We start from the raw sequence: 13,564 nt of genomic DNA, 5'->3' as shown, positions 1-13,564 counted from the left end.
CAGTCGGTTAAGCATCTGCCTTCAGCTCAGGTCATGATCCAGGGTCCTGGGATTGAGCCCCACGTCAGGCTCCCTGCTCAGCAGGGAGTCTGTTTCTCTCTCTTCCTCTGTCCCCACCTCTCTCTCTCTCGTGTGTGTGCACTCTCTCAAATAAATAAAATCTTTTTTAAAAAGGTAGAACTACCAGTAGTCCCACTTCTGAATATATAGACAAAGGAAACAAAATAATTATCTGAAGGAATAACCTGTACTCTCATGTTTATAGCAGAATGGTTTACGATAGCCAAAGTATGGAAAAAACCTAAGTGTCTGTCTACAGATGAATGGATAAAGAAGATGAGGTATATATACATGATGGAATATTATGCAGCCTCTAAAAAAGAATGAACTCTTGTCATAGGCAGCAAACATGAATGAATCTGGAGAGCATTACGCTAACTGAATTAAGTTAGACATCAAAAGATAAATACTACACAGTATCATTTGTGGTATTGTGATATATGGGATTTTTTTTTTTTAAGTTGAATTTATAGCAATGGAGAGTATAAAAGTCATTTTCAGGCATTGAGGTGTGGGGGAAGTAGGGAACAGCTGGTAAAAGTATGTAATAAGTTAAAAGTATGGTTATAAGTTGTAAGATGGATGAGATCTGAGGAAATAATGTATAACATGGTGACTACAGTTAATAACACTGTGTTGAATAATTGAAAGTTTCTGAGAGTAGAACTTAAATGTTTTCACACAAAAAATATTTGTATATACATATATTTAAATATGTAAAGTGATGGGTGTGTTAACGCAATGAAGTGACTTTTTTCATGATATATATGTATATTAAATCCTCATACTGTATACTTTAAATATCTCACATTAAATTATCAATTAAAAAAACTAATAAAGCAACATAGAAGAGGAAATGTAATCCGTATAATAACAAATTGTAATTTTTCAGGATTTTTGCAGTATCCAGAAGGTATTTCCTGAACATCAATAGTGACCATTAATTTTAAATAAATTAATAAATAACTAAATCTCTTACATTGCATAAATCAGTTATTCCAGAGGGAGAGGAAGATGGCAGCAGAGTAGGAGGACCCTAGACTAATGTTCCATGAACACAAACTAGGTAACTATCAAATCCTAAATAACCCAGAAATTGACATGAAGACTGACAGAACAAACTCCACAACTAAAGGAAGAGAAGACATTGAATATGGTAAGGAGTGCAGAGAAGTGATTTGGGGGAGAAACAGATGCGAGGTACTACAGAGGGGAGAGAAGTGTGGTTGTAGAGAAGGATAAAAGAGGAGCACACAGGGGAACACACAAGGAGAACATTTCCCCAAAGCCATTGGTTTGGAAGACAAGAGGGGCTGGATTTTATGTATTCTTGCCTTCAGAGGGGCTTAGAGCCTGGAGTTTTAAAGGTCAGCAGGCTTGCCTGGCATAGAGACCAGAAGGCACTGTGCTCCTCCTGAAGAGAAGGCAGGCAAAGCAGAGGGAACTAGACATCATTAATGCTAAGCAAAATAAGTCATCAGGGAAAGACAAATACCATATGATTTCACTCATATGTGGAATTTAAGAAACAAAACAAATTAATAAAGGGACAAAAAAAGAAACAAACCAAGAAACAGTCTCTTAAGTGTAGAGAACAAACTGATGGTTACTAGAAGGGAGGTGGGTGGGCAGATGGGTTAAAGAGGTGATGGGGATAAAGGAATGTACTTGTTGTGATGAGCACCAGGTGATGAATGGAAGTGTTTAATCACTATGTTGTACAAACTATTACACTGTATGTTCACTAACTGGAATATAAAAACTTTAAAAAATATTAAAAAATCATTTGTTCTTCAGTAAAGTTGGGAGCAGGGAGACAAATGAATAAGCAAAATAAATATGGTATACCACAAAATGAAATAGTACTTAGCAATAAAAGGAAACAAACTATTGATTTGCACAATATGGATGAATCTTAAATATAATTTGCTGAGTAGAAGAAACCAGTTATGCCATTTTGAAAAAGGGAAATCTCTAGGGATGGAGGACATCAGTAATTTTCAAGAATTGGTAGGGGAAAGGAATTAACTAAAAGAGGGACGCAGGAGGCAATTTTCTATATACAGTGAACACATCTAGTACCTAGATTTGGTTTCTAAATATCGTTGTCCAGCAAGAAGAACTGAACTTCTTGGAGACATTTCTTCCAGGGTCGAGATAAGGAAAATTTAAGATGAGCTTAGAAGCATCTTCTTGTGGTACCTAAAAGAAGTGCTTGAAAAACAAAAAAGGAAAAAGAGGGAGGCATGTTCAAAGGAAACAGAAGCCTCCTTGATAGAACTCCTAGTGGCCAAAGCTGAAAAAAATGGAGCAATAAATTTAATAATGATAGTGTCTTATTATAATGCAAAAGAATAAGATTATATCCATGTGTCCATACTTACAGAAGAATTCCAATTACTAATGTAGAACAAATGAGGGAAATAAAAAAACACCATTAGAGCAGCACAATAATAATTGTCATAGGCAGGATCCACTGATGAATGCTCATATTAGTGTTCTGAAGTTTAAGGAGAAACAGGCTATATTCATAGTCACAAATTTTCCCCAAAACATTTACAAAAGAAAATTGTAACATTACAGAATAGAAACTTGTCAGACAGCACCTTAACCGAGTAATCAAGGTTAATAACACTAGTCATAAAACATATATACCCTCATCTGATGCACTGAGAGGGTACATCAGTATGATATCCTTCCCAAAAATGTACAACCTCAATCTAATCAAACAAACCTAAATTGGGGATATTCTATAACATAACTGCCAGTTCTAATACTCTTCAAAATGTCAAGGTCATGAAAGACAAGGAAGGAGTGAGGTTCTGTTGGTGACTGGAGAAAACTAAGAAATCATAACAACTACATGCACTGTGGGATCATGGATAGGACCCTGGAACAGAAAAAAAAATTAATGAAAAAATTGGTAAAGTCTGAATAAAGTCTTAAGTTTAATTCATAGTATTGCATTATTGCTTTCTTCATTTTGAAATTTTTACTATGGTTATGTAAGTTGTTAACATTAGGGGGAACTGGGTAATGGGCAGATGGGAATGTATGTACTATCTTTACAAATCTAAAATCTCAAAATTAAAAATTAAGTATAGATGTCTAAGGGCCCAGTGTTGTTTTTATATATCTCACAATAATCAAATAGCAGTGGAGAAAAAAAGACTATTTTAATTTGATCACCAAATAAACACTTCTGATAATTATTAATTTTCTCATTTCTTTTAAATATATTTTGGGAAAAAAATAATAAATAAATATATTTTGGTGTGGTTATTTGGAAGTTTTAATAAAAATATTCACTAATCAATATCTAATAAGCATTTAAACCAGAGGTGATTGAGGAAATTGAACAGGTGAACTAAGACAGATGCTCTTAATTTGGTGCTGTGTTTTTTAGCAGTATATCAGAGTTTATTAATTTTCTTCTTCTCTTCATTCCTCTTTATTAATTGAATGTAACCATCTATTTTCTGCCTCCTTCATACTTAATGTACATTAGAATCTCAGAGTTAAATTTGCCCTCCTTGAAGGATCAGAGATTTTTTTTTTAAGATTTTTTATTTATTTGGGGTCCAGGAGAGAGCAGAACAGGGGGGAAGAGCAGAGGGAGAGGGAGAAACAGGCTTACTGCTGAGCAAGGAGCCAGATGTGGGTCTCAATCTCAGGACCTTGAGATCATGACCTGAGGCCAAGGCAGACGCTTAACCAACTGAGCCACCCAGGCACCCCAGAACAGAGATTTTAAAAAAGATTGGCCAATTACAGGTTTTCTCAGTGGCTGTTAGGGTGCCCCACACTTTTATGGCAGTTGAGAAAGTAGTCGCTGTAAGATGCCAAAGCACTGTGGATGACACCACCATCCTACCTCATTAATAGCTTTACCAGGGGTTTCAGTATAAGAGAATTACCTGTTATTTGGCAGCTATAGTTCAATATTATTCATTGGACTGAATCTATAATTATTTGTTGTATTCTGTATACTTGGCAATGTGCTAAACCATGTAGAAATCAAAAATCAAAATCAAAATCGTGATCTCTACCAAAGAATCCCCACTCTTTTGAAAGAGGACAGACATGAAGGCACTGTAGTGGGTAGAAAGAGCAAAGGCTTTAGCGATTTTGCAGTCATATCCTTACTATCTGTTTCTTTGATTACTAGATCTGTGGCCTTGGGCATTTATTTAAACTCTCTGAGTTTGTTTCCTTATCTCTAATATGGGATACTAATGTCAGTCTTAGAAAATCATTATGATCATTAATACCTGGCACATAGACACATAGTAAATGATACCGGTTATTACAGTTTTTGTTATCAAGACTGATAGACTATTGGAAAACATGGTAGTTTATTACACGAAATAACTTTGTTCATTGAATATTGTTAGGTGCTCAATCTATGTTTTCTCCCTTTAGAGATGATGAAGAGAAAAAAAAATCTCCATCCGAAGGTACTGATGAGAAGGCTAATGGAACACATCCAAAGACCATCAGTCGTATTGGGAGCACTACCAACCCATTCTTAGACATTCCTCATGACCCAAATGCTGCTGTGTACAAAAGTGGATTCTTGGCTCGGAAGATCCATGCAGATATGGATGGAAAGAAGAGTAAGCACAATTTGTTGTCATTGTCTGTTTCGTTTATTTCATCTTGAGGCCCAAAATGTAAAGTGAATTTATTTGAAGTAAAGTCAAGGATGAAGAAAAATTATATTAGGTTTATGTAGAGGAGTATTTAACTGAAGTTTGATGAAGCCTCTAACCCTAAGTCAGAAATCCATTGTGGCACCTGCTCTTCTCCAAGTAGAATTATAGAGCTTCAGAAATGGAAGACGTCATACAGATTATTCATTTCCAACCTTTTATTCATTTATTTACTCTTGCCTTCAACAAATAATTCTGGGTACTTAACTATGTACTAGACATCAAAAATGTAGCAGCAAATGGGATGGGCAAGGTCCCTGTCTTCATGGAGTTTACATCTCTGGTGGTTGAGGGGAAGAGTGAATTTATAACACAGCATAATCAATATGTAAGATCCCACAGACAAGGAAGGGAAAGAATGGCAGTCTGCACACATTTGAAGGGATTGGCCTTTATGGGAGATGGATAGGTGTTCCGTAGGCAAGCATGGTATAGTTAGTACTGGAAAATTAAAGGAGTCCCATCTGACGGTTCTGTGAAGTATGAGACATCGTTATCTACTGACAGGTAATAGTGTTTGAGATTTGAAAGAAATGAAGTATGTTTTATGCTTAGAATAACCTATGCAGAAAGTGAAATAGCAATTTGATATAGTTGAACAGGCTAAGGTAAGCTAGTATGTATGCTCAGAATTAGTGGGTTAAACCTTTAGGGTGTTCCTACTTACCTACAGACACAAATATGCACTGCTTGGATAGATAGTACCACTACTTCTATCTGTGGCTGGGTACTTTGTTAGCACATTCTGTTGGGTTACAGTCAAGAGAAATATTGTAATAGAGTGGCTTTGACACTGACTTATGATGCTGAGTATGTTTCTCAGTTTTTCCAAGTTCCTTAGGAGTACCTCTACCATATATCCTGTACACTCTATATACTAGCCTATTAGACTACTAAATTTTCTCAAAGAGAATTGTTTCAGGACTCTTGTAGTGGCAAGTGACAGCAAGTCTAACTGGCTTAGGAAAAAAAAGGCAAGGACACATTTAAAATGAAGAATGTTGCCAGGACCCTTTGTCCATTTCTGTCTCTGCATTATATTGCATGTCACCTTTACTCTTTGAAACAGGTCTCTTTTACATGGCTGGATATATGATTATTAGCAGCATTTTAGAGCAAGTGTTCAAATTTTGTCAACAAAAAGTATTCTCCTTCTTTCCTGATTTTGAATTTACTATATTCTGGGCACAACCCTGATTTGTATGACTGAGAGATGGAATACTGTAATTGTCAGCACTCACTTGGTTGAAATGCAAAGAGGGAAAGTTCCCTCAAGAATGAATAAGATACAGTTCTCATAGAAAAGGGGTTCTTTTTGGTGGACAAAACACTAGATATTCATCTCTTTGTTGCCAGCATACACACACACCCTTTCTCCAGCCAATTCAAGCAAAGCTTTTGGTAAACATAGTACCATTTTTCATTTATAACCACAGATATACTTATCTCTGTCCCACATGTCATGCCTAAGAGTGGCTCCCATCTCCAAGGTTTAAATTTGCTGCTCAGTGTCCATTTTCCCTAGGTAAGGATGTAAATTCACTCTATAGGCTAAATGAAAAATACAGAAATATCTGACATACTTTATATAAAGTACTAGAAGCAAAGAGCAGAATAACTGCAGTTGAAAATACCAATTCAGGAAAGGCAAAAAAGGAAGCAAAACAGCAATCATTGGTTCGGTGTATTTTACTGCATTCTGCAAAGTTAACCTACTTGAGCATCTTTTCATTGATTCACTTCCTTAGCAATGGATTGACATAATTGATTAACTAATTTCAAAGAGTCCGCAGATTCATCCTACCAGTGAAATTTTCTTTCTGTCTTGTTTTCCTGGGACACTTCTAAGGATTATTGGAGAGAATTCCCTTGCTGGAAGCTCTACTCCCTTAGCAGCCCACTGTATATGAGTATAGGTACAAAACCTGGGAGTTCCTTAGTAGTTGAGCCATCATAGACCTTCTATATCATGCTAGATTTTCCTGCCAATATAACCTCCTTTAAAGCCTTAGTTAACTCCTTTGAGAACTTCAGATTCATTAGGGCAGTTTTAAGTGTCATGGGACTTCTATCTTTTTAGCAACTTAAGAATTTCTGCCTAGGTGAGGCGCTCCCCCCAAAGACCAGCACAGGCCCCTGTGCACATCATGTCCCTAAAGCCTAGAGTGTTAAAAGTCAGCAGGTTTGGCTGGGATACAGCTCAGAAGGCACTACACTGTTCCTGGAGAGAAGTCAGACAAACAACCCAGAGGCAGACTGTAGAAACAGCAATCTGAAAAACACCTGAAACAAACAGTGGGGAGATTATTCATTCTTCTTGGCTTGCCTCCCTGAGAGACAGCATGCACAGATACTCCTCTCCAGGAACAGAGGAACTGGCTAGGGCCATTTCCTCCGCCACCCCGCAGCATAAACACAGAGCCACCTGCAGTAAGCAGCACAGTGCCCACACTGGCTGTCTAACCTGCTTATACCAAGCCTCACATCCCTGCAATCTGGTAATACTGCCCTTCTCAGTGAAGCTTGCCTCAATCCCAGTGCCACAGGTCCTTTCCACAGAAGACCAGCAGAAGCCCCTGCCCACACCACAGCTGCTGACCAAAGAGTTCTGCATGGCTTCAGTTCAAGTGGAAGTATCAGGTCTCATTTAACACACAGACCAAAGTGAACCTAGTTAAAACATGCCACATTCTAGCCAAAGACCAAACACTTCCCACTGCAGGCAAGGAGAGCCCCTACAGAAACTGGCTCAAAGGATACAGCAGCCAAAACACAGTAGCAGAGGGCATGCAGCACACACCAGAGACACTATCTGAAGTACCAGGCCCTGGACCTATATGATCTCTTCTTCATAAAGCCATGACTATCAGGAGCAGGAAACATACAGGCTTTTCTAACACAGAGAAGAAGAGAGACTTAAACAAAATGCCAGAGATCTAAGCAGAACAGATACAAGTAATATGACTGATGGGGAATCCAAAGCAACAGTCATAAGGATACTAGCTAGCTTGAGAAAAGAAGACCAGGGAGACGCTTACCACAGAGATAAAAGAGTAAAAAAACAGTCGGAAATGAAAAATTCAGTAACTGAGATTCGAAACAACAAATGTAACGACCAAACGATGCAACGAACACAAGGATGGAAGAAGCAGAGGCACAAAAAAGCGACATACAAGATAAAATAATGAAACATAAGCTGAACAAAAGAGAGAAAGAATTTTGCAATATGAGAATATACTTAGGGAATTCAATGACTCCATCAAATGTAATAACATTCATATAGGTGTACTAGAAGAAGAGGACAGAGAAAAGAGGACAGGGAATTTATTTCAGAAAATAATATGTGAAAATTTCCCTAATCTGGGAAAGGAAACAGGCATCCATATCTGGGAAGCACCAAGAAATCCCATCAAAATTAACAAAAGCTGGGGTGCCTGGGTGGCTCACTCAATTAAGCATCTGACTCTTACATCTCAGGTCATGATCTCAGGGTCATGAGATTGAGCCCTGTGTTGTGCTCCGTGCTCAGCAGGGAATCTGCTTGAGATTCTCTCTCACTCTTCCTCTAACCCTCCCCCACACTCTCTCTCTCAAATAAATAAATCTTTTTAAAAATCAGCAGAAGCTGGCCAAGAACATGACATTGTAATTAAATTTTGTAAAATATACTGATAAAGAGAAAAGTCTTAAAAGCAGCAAGACAAAAACAAGTCCCTAACTTACAAGGAAGACCCACAAGGCTAGCTTCAGATCTCTCAATACAAATTTGGCAAGCTAAGAGGGAGTGGCATGATATATTCATAGTACTGAATGGGAAAAATCTGCAGCCAAGAATACTCTTATCTAGCAAGGAATAGAAGGAAAGGTGAAGAGTTTCCCAAAGAAAAGCTAAAGGAGTTCGTGGCCATTAAACCAGCCCTACAAGGAATATTAAAGGGGACTCTGAGTGGAAAAGAAAGACCAAAGTGACAAAGACAAGAATGTAATAGAGAAAATCTCCCCAAATAACAAAACAAGTAATAAAATGGCACTAAATACATATCTATCAATAATTACTCTAAATGTGGGGCGCCTGGGTGGCTCAGTCGTTAAGCATCTGCCTTCGGCTCAGGTCATGATCCCAGGGCCTGGGATCAAGCCCCGCATCAGGCTCCCTGCTCCTCGGGAAGCCGGCTTCTCCCTCTCCCACTCCCCCTGCTTGTGTTCCCCCCCTCGCTGTGTCTCTCTCTGTCAAATAAATAAATAAAATCTTTAAAAAAAAATAATTACTCTAAATGTAAATGAACTAAACACTCCAATCAGATACACGGTGTCAGAATGTATTAAAAAAAGAAGACCCATTTATATGCTGCCTACAAGAAATTCATTTTAGACCTAAAGACACCTGTGCATTGAAATTGATGGAATGGAGATATACTTATCATGTAACTGGACATCAGAGTAAAGCCAGATTAGTAATACTTCTATCTGACAAACTAGACTTTAAACCAAACACTATGAGATGAAGGGCATTATATCATAATAAAGGGGGCAATCTAAAAGTAAGATCTAATAATTGGAAGTATTTATACACACAACGTGGAGGCACCCAAATACATAAAACAATAACAAACATGAAAGAACTCATTAATAATAATAGAATAAGAGTAGGGGACTTTATCACCCCACTTACATCAACGGACAGATCATCTAAGCAGAAAATCGACAAGGAAACAATAACTTTGAATGACACACTGGACCAGATGAACTTCACAGATATATTCAGAATATTTCATCCTACAGCAGCAGAACTCACTTTAATGCAGGTTCTTTTTGAGTGCACATGGAACATTGTCCAGAATAGATCATATACTAGGTCACAAATCAGGCCACAAAAAGTACAAAAAGATTGAAATCATGCCATGCATCTTTTCTGACCAGAGTGCTATGAAACTTAAAGTCAACCACAAATATTATATATATATACCACAAATACATGGTGGTTAAACGACATGCTACTAAACAATGAATGGGTTAGCCAGGAAGTCAAAGAAGAAATAGAAGCCAGACTTATCAAAAAGAAAAGAGAAAGGAATCAAATAAAATCAAAAGAGGAGACAAAAAATAACCACCAACACCACAGAAATAAAATTATAAGAAATATTATTGGGTGCCTGGGTGGCTCAGTCATTAAGTGTCTGTCTTCAGCTCAGGTCGTGATCCCAGGGTCCTGGGATCAAGCCCTGCATCGGGCTCCCTGCTCAGTGGGAAGCCTGCTTCTCCCTCTCCCACTCCCCCTGCTTGTGTTCCCTCTCTCACTGTGTCTCTCTCTGCAAATAAATAAATAAAATCTTAAAAAAAAAAAAAAAAGAAAAGAAAATATTATGAAAAACTATATGGCCACATATTGGACAACCTGAAAGAAATGGATGTATTCCTAGAAACATGTGAACCACCAAAACTGAAACAGGAAGAAATAGAAAACTTGAAGAGACCAATAACTAGCAAAGAAATTGAATTAGTCCAGGGCTAGGTGACTTCATGGGTCAATTCTATCAAACATTTAAGTGACAGTGATTACCTATTCTTCTCAAACTATTTCAAAAAATAGAAGAGGTAGGAAAACTTCCACATTCATTCTGTGGGGCCACAATTACCCTGAATTCAAAAATAAAGACTCCACTAAAAGAGAGAACTAGAGGCCAATATCCCTGATGCTTATGGATGTACAAGTTCTCAATAAAATAGTAGCAAACCAAATCAAACAGTACATTAAAAAAATCATTCATCACTATCAAGTGGGATTTATGCCTGGCCTGTAAGGTGGTTCAATATTAGTAAATAAATCAAAATAATACACCACAAAGAAAGGACAAGAACCATATGATCCTTTCAATAGATGCAGAAAAAGCATTTGAAAAAAACTATATAACATCCATTCATGATGAAAAAAAAAATCCTCAACAAAGTAGGGTTAGAGGGAACATACCTCAACATATAATAAAGGCCATATATGGAAAAACCCACAACTAATATTCTCTTCAATGGGGAAGACCTAGGAGCTTTTCCTCTATGGTCAGGAACAACACAGGGATGTCTACTCTCACCACTATTATTTAACATAGTACTGGAAGTCTTAAGCATCAGCAGACAACAGAAAGAAATAAAAGGCATTCAAACTGGCAAGGAGGAAGACAAACTTTCACACTTCACAGACAACATGATGCTCTTATGTAGAAAACCCAACAGACTCCACCAAAAAATTGCTAAAACTCATACATGAATTCAGCAATGTCTCAGGATAAAAAAATCAATGTACAGAAATCTATTGCATTTCTCTATGCCAATAACAAAGAAGCAAAAATCAAGGAATCGATCCCATTTATAATTGCACCAAAACCTGTAAGATACCTAGGAATAAACCTAACCAGAGAGGTACTCTGGAAACTATAGAACACTTATGAAAGAAATTGAAGTTTGAGACCCTTACAACAGGTTACTTTCTTTTCTATTTTCCTAGCATTTGGTCTATAGTCATCTGTTTTCCTTGTGTATAAAACTCATAGTACATTGTGATTATTTTTGCTTTAAATAGAAATGTAGTTTTTACTTTTACCCACACATTGACTATTTCTGGTATACCAAGTTTCCTTTTTCATTTTCAAATTTCCATTTAGTATCTTTTCTTTTTCTGCTTAATTTCCCTTAATATTTCTTGTAGTAAAGTCCTGCTAGCAAGAAATGTTCTCGTGTTTTATTGGTTTTGAAAAAAATGTACACTGCATCTTAATTTTAGGAATTTTTGATTACTGGTTGTAAAATTATTTGGCAATGTTTTCCTTTTCCTTCAGTAATTTAAAAATGTTCTATTTTTCAGTGCCCTGTGTGGTTTCAGACAAAAAGCCGCTGACATTATTTATTTCTCTGTACCTATCATGGTTTTATTTTTTCTCTCTGGCTGCTTTCAAGATTTTTCTTTTTCTTTTTGATTTTCAGTGATTTTATTATGAGCTGCCTTAGTGGGGTTTTTCTTTTTGTTTTTCTTGTCTGGTGTTGATTGAAGTTCTTGTATTCATCAGATTATATTTTTCACCAATTATGGAAATCTTTTAGCCATTATTTCTATAGCACCCACCCCTCTTTCTAGGATTCTCCTTTCCTAGATATTACACAAAAAGTTCATTAAGGCTCTGTTCAATTTTTTTCCAAATCTTTTTATAATTTCAGAACTTTGTTTATTGCATGTCTTCAGTTTTACCATAGTATTTGTCATTTCATACATAGTATTTTTTTTTTAATGAGAGTGGAGGGAGGGGCAGAGGGAGAGGAGAGGGAATCTTAAGCAAGTGTACACTCAGCACAAAGCCCAACTCAGGGCTTGATATCATATCCCTGAGATCCTGTCCTGAGCTGAAAACAAGAGCCACCCAGGCACACCATATATATAGTATTTTTTATTTTTGAAACTGCATCTTGAATCTTTTCTATCCTCCACTTCTCTCATTATCAAATTTTTAATGTCCTTGAGCATATTTTTCATATTTACAAGAGCTATATTAAGGTCCTTCTCTTTGATTCTTTTCTCCCTGTGATTTCCAGAACTGTTACTTTAATTTTCCTGCTACCTCTAGGTTATAGTTTTCTTTTTCTTTGCATTCCTAGTAATTTTTATTTGAATGCCAGATGTGACATTTTGGGAGACTGGATTTAGTTATATTCCATTAAAGAATGTTGGATTTTATCTTATTGTATAGATAAGTAACTTAGGAATTAACTGAATCCTTCAAAGACTTGCCTTTACTCTTTGTCAAGGTATATCCAAATCAACCTTTATTCTGGAACTTACTTAGCTTCCTCCTGGGGACTATTATTAGTGTTTAGCCTCTAACCCTGGTATTACAAAGTGTTTCTCTCCTCTGTCTGATGAAAATACAGACTATTTCTACTCCCACATGAGCTTGTGAAATTGTTCATTCCACTACTGTTTGGTTATTTTTTTCACATGTGACCACATCAGTGCTCTAGCCAAGACCTGGGAATTCCTCTGCAGATCTCCAGAACTATCCTCTTGGGTAGCTTTCCTCCCTTGTGCTCTGATGAACAAATTCTAGCCACCTCAACCTCACAAAAGTCAGCACAAGTTCCTGACTATAGTTTGGTACCCTCTTTCACTATTGGATCTTAGATACTTCCTTCAAGCAGTTATCTGGGCTTACCTCTTTTGTTCCTTTCTCTTTAGAATCAATTCAAAGCTGCCTAATGTACAACATCTGGAAACTTTTGTTTCATATGTATTGTTCTGTTTTCTACTTGTTATGAAAGGAGAGAAGTTTTTGTAGCAGTTAACCTTTCATGGACATAAGGAGAACTAAACTGGTTACTGATCACTTTTGTTAAGAAATTTTTTCTAGTTGCCTCAGACCTCAAGACTTAATATTTACTGAGCTATGAAAGTGAAATGGAATTCTAATACTAAGCTCAATGGAGAAAAACTGAGAGCTTTTTCTATATGGTCAGGAACAAGACAGATGTCTACACTCACCACTATTGAACGTAGTACTGGAAATCTTAAGCATCAGCAATCAGACAACAAGAAGAAATAAAAGGCATCCAAATCAGTAGGGAGGAAGTCAAACTTTCACACTTTGCAGACAACATGATACTCTATGTAGAAAACCGAACAGACTCCACCAAAAAATTGCTAAAACTCATACATGAATTCAGCAAAGTCGCAGGATATAAAATCAATGTACAGAAATCTATTACATTTCTCTATGCCAATAATGAAGCAGCAGAAATCAAGGAATCGATCC

At 36.9% G+C, this 13,564-nt stretch overlaps 1 protein-coding gene across 6 annotated transcripts in view; it reads left to right on the top strand.

The window, feature by feature from the left end:
• Positions 1-13,564, top strand: part of PSD3 (pleckstrin and Sec7 domain containing 3) — a 602,311-nt gene that overhangs the window by 437,541 nt on the left and 151,206 nt on the right. For all 6 annotated transcript variants that reach the window (XM_032413272.1, XM_032413271.1, XM_032413273.1 and 3 more), the window contains one exon: positions 4,483-4,676. In XM_032413272.1, the coding sequence (XP_032269163.1) occupies positions 4,483-4,676 (194 nt within the window). The remainder of the gene's footprint in view (positions 1-4,482; positions 4,677-13,564) is intronic.

The sequence above is a fragment of the Phoca vitulina genome, unplaced genomic scaffold, assembly GCF_004348235.1.
Source record: "Phoca vitulina isolate PV1807 unplaced genomic scaffold, GSC_HSeal_1.0 scaffold15, whole genome shotgun sequence".
Classification (NCBI taxonomy): Eukaryota; Metazoa; Chordata; class Mammalia; order Carnivora; family Phocidae; genus Phoca; species Phoca vitulina.
Note: the sequence above shows the minus strand (reverse complement) of the source record. Positions and strands in the feature narration are given on the sequence as shown.